The sequence below is a fragment of the Rutilus rutilus genome, assembly GCF_951802725.1.
Source record: "Rutilus rutilus genome assembly, chromosome: 20".
Classification (NCBI taxonomy): Eukaryota; Metazoa; Chordata; class Actinopteri; order Cypriniformes; family Leuciscidae; genus Rutilus; species Rutilus rutilus.
This window is the reverse complement of record NC_140225.1, coordinates 3,212,343-3,220,252: the sequence shown is the minus strand read 5'-3', so window position 1 is coordinate 3,220,252 and position 7,910 is coordinate 3,212,343. Positions and strand designations below refer to the sequence as shown.

Genomic DNA, 7,910 nt, shown 5'->3' with positions numbered 1-7,910 from the left:
GGGGAACAACAGAGTTTGGCTTTGAAGTTCTCATTGGTGCATCTCATCATGTTACTATGCGAGGGTGTAAAACCCTCAGCTGAATTTTTCCAACAGTGGCACTTCTTTTCCATGAGATCCCTATTGACAGGAACACCGATTTGAAGGGGTACCGTAAATGCACTCGCTTATACAGTACAAACCTCCCAACTTCTAATCTGCATATACTGTAAAGTCGTCATTTGCAAGTATAGAAATAAGCTTTTGCTCATTAAGTAATGCTGTATACTAGCTCGCATAATATCCATCATCAGTTCTAGGTGCATGAACAAACTGTACATAACAAGTGAGCCTGTGTGTTATTTTGAGATTTTGTAGTATGTCCAAATACAAACACACACTTAAAAGTAAGGACTTTTCATTGAGGAGTGAAGTACATACATTTAATGCACAGCACTGGTAAAAACTAAAATGTTTGCGACATGGAGATGATGCATAGTTGTAAATCGAGTGTGCTATCCGAACGGAGTAAAAAGGATGCTACTTCTACGTATTTGAGATTTAAAAAGCTCTACTCATATGAATAGCCACTGGTTGGATAGTCAAGTCTAACTTCAGAGCGTTCGTTCAGGTTTAGTTAATGTAGTACAGTACTGTCTACAAATTCTAGAAAACGGTTGATTACTTGAATATGTAAAGTCACTTGTGGTGCGAGCAAGTCCTCCAGGGAAGTTCGTATTTACGAGTTGGGAACGTCAGGTGCTTTCAAATGAATTTGGTCGGATCAAGATGGCCTTTTCTGCATGATGTTTTTTAACTACATTTACAATTTAATGTAATTTTTTTTACGTTTTTTATCAATTTATGAAGGTGCAGTAAACTGATTTATTAGATATGCTATAGTAATTGTACAATACTATCGGTATTATCTAGTATATGATATTTTACTACGGGGTATTTTGTACATGCAACTTAGTTTTATTGTTAAAAAAATGATTATTTTAAAACAAAATAACTTAATACAGACGCTGCATCCGACATGTTTTCTCACTCAGTGTGTCTAATCGTAATTATGACTTTGTGGTGCCGTTCATGTGCATTTAACTCGTAAATACGATCTTTCTAACATGATCTGAATGCACCATTACTTCCTAGCATGTGCTGCAGTCCAAAAACCCTAATGTATATCCTACACAGTTCATGCATGTCATGCTGTTCTACACAAGCTCAAGACAGAGTCGGGAAATTTAAACTAAATCAATCGCAAATCCAAACCGCGTTACTTCCAGAGAGAGTTGGAGAGGTTTTACTGCTAAAGATAATCGTTTTTTTGAGATGCTTACCCTGTTTAGGCTAAAGTTAGCTCTACCTAGAGTCACTGGTTTCTGCTAATCGGTTGTTCATAATGCCGAGAGCACCGACGCCACCGGAAAAGCCGTTTTGCCTCGAGCTTCCGCAGACCGTTCTGGGATATCCGTTTGCCGACTCCGACAGCTGTTTCTGCATAATGGCCAGTGAGATTTTATTGGATCCCGTCAGATCCCGCATGGAGATCATCTCACCCGAGAGTCTACGGCCCTCCGTGTCGCTATCGCAAGGCCCGTCCGAGTCCGGCGTTTGCCCGAATCGTCCCTTTCGGAGGCGTGAGCCGGGCCTGATGGCATTGCGGCGTCCCAAGAAAGCGTTTGCTTTGTTGCAGCGTTGGCAACACAAGCAATTCATTTTCCCCAACATCCAGTTGAGGACCTGCTTGATAACGATTGAGATGACATTGAAGAGAGAGTAGATGCAACACACTCCAGCCAAGATGAAGAGACAGTTAGCCAACCGGTAAAGGCTTTGGTAGTCGTACACAGCACTCTGACTGCTCACCAAATCCCCGAAACCAATCGTGCTGAAGGTGACGAAGCAAAAGTAGAGCGAGTCCAAGTACGCCCAACCCTCGACTGGGGTGTACATGGCCGACGCGCAGCAGGAGATCACGATGGCCGATAAACCCAGAATGAGCATCACGTGGTACACCGAGGGCTTCCAGCCTGGCAACGTGCTTGCAGCGAAGTCCTGGCAGATTCCCGGCGGGAGGAGACCACTGGTCCTCAGACGACGAAGACGAACGGCCTTCATCACCACAGCCAGCAGGGTAATGATGCGCTCCAGAAACAGGTTGAAGAACAGGATGGTGGCCGCGCAACCTAACAGACCGTAGAAGATCAAGAAGATCTTTCCAGCTACCGTCACAGGGGTGGTCATCCCGAATCCTGCGGAGAAAAAGACCAAAAAGAGCTCATTACAATGAGCACTGCTACAGAGGCATACACTCTTATATGAAAAAGGGGGTAACACTTTACAATAAGGTTCATAACTAATAATGAACTGCACTTAAACAGCATTTATTAATCTTTGTTAATGTTATTTTCAACATTTACTAATTCTTTATTAAAATCTTCTTAACATTAGTTAATGCACTGTGAACTAACATGAACTGACAATAAACAGCTGTATTTTTATTATCTAATGTTAACAAAGATGAACAAATACAGTCACAAATGTATTGCTCATGGTTAGTTCATGTTAGTTAATACATTAACTAATGAACCTTATTGTAAAGTGTTACCAAAAAAGGTACAAAAGCTGTCACTGGGGCGGTACTCTTAAAAAAAAAAAAAAAAAACTACTATTATGTACCATTTTAGGTCTAATATGCACCCTTTAGGGGTAAATAAGGTACAGAGGTGGTCACTTATTATTCAAAAGTACAGTCAGATCAATATTATTGATTTGACTGCACTGACACGATTGGATTAGAAAAGAACTGAGCTGGACGATGACATCATTGTTTTCTGCAGAGTTGCTTTATAGATGAAATGAACTAGTTTAATAATTGATGATCTTTACAACAGAACTGAATCAACACTGAAGTGACGTCAGCTGAATAATGACACTATTTTCTTTTAGAGCTGCCGTACAGCCGAAATGAACTCTGTTTGCATCATTAAATCATTTTCCTGTTATCACTGTAAATACGCTTTGATACAACCTGTACTGTATAAAGCGCTATAGAAATAAAGGTCACTTGACTTGGCTTTTAAAAAAGGTACTGCCCTAAGGCCTTTGTGCCTTCTGAGATTGTAAGGGTAAATCTGTCAAGAACATGTCTGTGTACAGTAAATATATTTTATATAAAGAAAATGAGGCCTGTTTGTAAGAGAATTAAGATTTTTTTGCATTTTGACATTTTCATGACTATTAGGGCCCTATCTTGCACCCAGCGCAATTGACTTTGTACACCGACGCATGTATTATTCCTATTTTACACCCGACGCACAGCGGACTTTTCCCTCCACAGACGCACGTTGGTAAATTAGGGAATGAACTTGCGCTCCCGGGGGCGGTTCAGCGAAAAGAGGAGGCGTGTTTCGGCGCAAACGTTCCCTGGTGCTATTTTGCAGTTTCAGAAAACAATTCCGTTGCGGAATTGTTTTCTGAAACTGCAACGTGTTATTCAGATGCTATTTTGAGGGCGCATGCTTGGCAATAATATAGCGTGTGCAGAACGTGCATACACTTTGCTTCTCTCATCAACACAGACGCAGCAGTTCCCATTTTTGCAAACCATACATAATTACAAGGAAAAATATTACCACACGAGGGAAATCATTGTGGTGTCCATGAAGATGTGAAAAAATATGCATAAATCTAGCTTACACATTTACCCAAATTATTCAGGCTAATTGAAGTAATGACGGATCAAACCTGTTTGACCAATAGTGGCAAGACATTCCGCCATTATAATAGACATCCGCCATGGAACAAGCGCGCCTGCTTTTAAAGGGAATGTGAGATGACGCTCTGATTGGTTTATTTCACATTACGCCCAAACCACACCTATGAGTAATGAAGCTACTTCAGGCCAACCCATTTTAGATTTGCGTCGGGCAAAAGAGTCACTTATCCCACCGGAATAATAGCAACAGCGCCCGAGATCCGCCCACAAAGTTACTTGCGTTTCGCGTTAGATACTTGCGTTTCAGATCGTTAAAATAGGCCCTTAAACTCATTTCCTCCCCATATTCTCATTACTTTGAAGCATAAAATGGTACATTATTTAAATTTTATGATCTCACTTTATATTAGGGTCCAATTCTCACTCATAACTAACTATAACACATTTTGCCTCAATAAACTCCTAATTTCTGTTTATTAATAGTTAGTACGGTAGTTGTTAAGTTTATATTGGGCTTTAAGGGTATGTAGAATATGATCATGCAGAATAAGGCATTAATATGAGCTTAAACAGCCTAATATGCATGCCTATAAGCAATTAGTTAATAGTGAAAATTGGACCTTAAACTAAAGTGTTACCAATTTTACAAAACACAGTAGTTGCATGCCTTTATTTTATGCTGATTTTTAAAAAAAAACAGTTTTACAGTAGGTTTTACTAATGAAATGTAAGAAATGTGGCATTTTTGTGAGATTCTCCCGTATGCTGAACAGTATTATGTTAATATTTATTGATATAAGGTTATGAGTAGAAGAAGTCTTCAGAGATTTCTCTGCAGAATGTGATGGTTTTCGCTGTCCAGATGAAGGTTGCAAAATCATTGACTCTAACTTGACTCGACTTGACTGCGAATGCTGGGAATTTGTTTTAGCTGATATCCCCAAAAATTGATTATTCCAATAAAGACTGACCTTCAGCAACGCTGCCACATGTACGAACATCCCAGTGATTAAACTAGCTCATCTTTGACAGGTAGCTGGAACTGATTTAGAGGGCTATATATTAAAGAGGATGTTTTCTGGAGGATTGCATCTGGAACACATCAGCGAATAGAGTCTTCTGAATAATTAAAAAATCCCTGGGAGAAAAAGATAAAGCCCTTTTTTAAGCAACACTTTTGCCACTTCAACTGATTAAAGTGAGAGAAAGAAAGAGAAACAGCACAATGAACTCTGCTGAAAAAGAATAGCATTAAGATTTCAAGTAAGCTTATGTGAACGCAAACACTTCTGGTTATATAAGCTTGAATTCATGTGTTGTTTCATGCACAACGCAAGTATGTTCATTGCATAGTAGAGTAACATTCTGTGAAATTCTGTTAATTCCTATACCACCCGATGTACTCGTTACATCATAAGAAGAATGGCATCTACGCTAATGTTAGTCTTTCTGTTTATTCCGAGGTTTACTGTAATCAGCCGGACCCGGGCCGTATCCAGATAAGATGGTGGACCTGCGCCTGGACACGTCTGTGAAGGCCTCATCGACACGACAGCCATCGGCACTGATCCTCAACAAACTCGTCTCCATTACCGGCGTGATGACTCTGATCTTCAGCCAAGAATTTTGCATTAAAATATCCCATAATCTCAAGGCCAGTGTTATGTATTTTGTTAAATTGATTACTTACAATATCCCAAATGTTTCCAACTATTTTTAAATCGTGAGAAAATTGCGATTTTAACCAAGGAAACGGGGCGTTAGAGCAGGGGGGAGCTGGGAGTCGCCAGTCAATTGCGTCATATCCGCGTTACCCTCGGTTTCCACTCGTACTGCGTGGAGTCCTGGACAAATGCGGAAGTTGTAGTTGTAGCGTCTATCAAGCAACACACGTTAGCTTGTTTCTTGCAGTCGTTATGGAACACTATTATTCTTTACCGATTGCAGCTGGTTCTGTCGACAAAGCATGCTTAATTTTATATTTTCCAAATGTAGCATTCTGTAATAGTTATGTTTATGGAAGGGAAGTATTATTGCTTTAGATTTGTGTTTAGTTTATTGACATTGTTTATCACGTCTGGTGTTTATGGCCATGTAAATAAATATAGCATGTGTTATACATAAAGATTAATCAGTATTTTGGCAAATGATGTGGGTATGTTCGAATGTTCTTTTACAATGGTTGTTTAGAACACGTAAAACTGCGCCGCGTTATCACAACAATGAATTCGACATACAGTAACATCTATGAGAACCAATTTAGTAATAAACCTTACTTTTCTTGCGGTTAATTCATTTTAATGAAATAAAAGTGTGATAAGGTTCAAGAGTCAGGAAGGAAGAAGACAGGGGTCGGCGTGACTGGGACTTGTACTTTATTAAAATAAAGCAAAAAAACCCAAAAGTCGTGCACAACGCGCATTCACCGTGGCAACCGCGACGGCACGAAACAGTTCAAAAATGAGAGCTCGGATCCACCGGTTTTCTTTCTCTGCGTCCAATTTTCTCTTCAGTCTCTCTCTCGTTCCAGCGTGGCTTGTAAGCGGTCTCTCCACGCGGATCACAGCAATAAGACACAGGTGTTCGTCATTTGCACTTGACCTACTTGTTTGTCTCTTCTCTCCCATTACAGACCGCGCTGAACCACGCCCCCCTCGCCACAAAAAGCATGTCATTATAAAAAAAGAACTTAGCCTCATCCATGAACATGATTTTTCGATTCCCGTCTGACTGATTTACATCCATGGTGGAGTTTAAAACGACAGTTCCCATCATTCCACGCTCCTTCACGTCGTCATCAAGCTACGCCGTTGTTGTTGTTGTTTGGAATGTAGCGCCCTCTAGAGGCCAAAAATTCTTGCATATTGTAGCTTTAAGTTACATTTTATTTCAGTTAATGTTACAAAGTAATTGTAACATAATTTTGTTTTATTTTAGTTGCAGATTTTACTTTGAATCAGCCTTAGCAAATCAAAGGAATTTTCAGCAATTTTATAAAAAAAAGAAAAAAAGGTTTACAATGAAAATCACAATATATACTGTAAGCTGTTGGACATGGGTAGATAAATAAAAAAATAAAAAGTCTGCAGAACCAAAAATGCCCATGGAAACACCCCATGATGCTTTCTGGACTGTTAGATAAGACTTTTAGCCTCAGGAGGCACTGAAACATTATCCAACAACCACAACTAAAACATTCTCTGTCTAGGAAACACTGTACGACTTCAATAGTCACATACACACAACAAAAAATAATAATAAGGCTGAGCAGGGGAGCGTCCTGATGCACAACAGCCTCTCCTGAAAAACAGCCCATTCGCTCGGGCATAAAACCACATGGCACTATCAAGCGGGGGTCTTTAGAAAGAGAAAAAGAGGAAAAGAGAACAGAATCAAATCTAGCCTCTTGGCCGTTCATCTCTAATTAATTAACCCTACTCGTTTTTCCACTGGCCTGGAGAGTGTTCTTGTTAAGAGGGCATTGAGGTTTCGTCTGCCAAGGGCTGTCCAGCTCTCCTTCATTAAAATCTCAGTTACCTCCGTCCCCGAAGCATCGATTCTGTGTGCTGTTTCAGAGCCAACACTTCAGACTGGATCTCCAGAGACTTCAGGGACAGAGCTGGAGAGAAGCAAACACTCCCAAAATAACCTGCAACATCCATCGCCATTGTGGAGAGTTACGACTCAAAACTGCTGCGCAACTCAACAATGACATTGTTTTATGATCTTATATATATTTGATATTCAGGACAATCTGGAAACAATCCACCACAGATGTATATTTAGTTTTGAGGTCTGCATGACAATAAAAGTCTCTTTTCAGAAAATAATGTTAATTATCAAAGCAATTAACAATTAGCGAGCAACATTAATCAAAATTCACAACCCATTTTATTTCTGTAAAGTAACCAAAGGAGGTCTATAATTCCTGCGGAAAGCGAGTATGTGAATCACAGGAGTGTGTAGTTTGAGAGATCAAAAATTTTAATTGGCCTCAAGAAAAAACATAATGAATATCTGAGATTTAAAAGATCAGAATACGCATATCATTTTGAATGGCCTTCAATGGACGGAGATGCTCTTAGCATGGACTAACTGGACAATTCTATTAAATATAACGCATTTGCAAGTGAAACAGGACATTTACATTCATGCATTTGGTAGACGCTTTAATCCAAAGTGACTTGCTTTATTGCATTCAAGGTTT

The 7,910-nt window shown here is 39.6% G+C and overlaps 1 protein-coding gene across 1 annotated transcript in view; it reads right to left on the bottom strand.

Moving 5' to 3' along the window:
• Positions 1–201: 201 nt before the first annotated feature.
• The window catches only part of kcnk12 (potassium channel, subfamily K, member 12), a 45,798-nt gene continuing 38,089 nt past the window's right edge, over positions 202–7,910 (bottom strand). Inside the window, exon 3 of the mRNA XM_084391767.1 lies at positions 202–2,237. Within this exon, the coding sequence (XP_084247893.1) occupies positions 1,345–2,237 (893 nt within the window). The 3' untranslated portion in view covers positions 202–1,344. The remainder of the gene's footprint in view (positions 2,238–7,910) is intronic.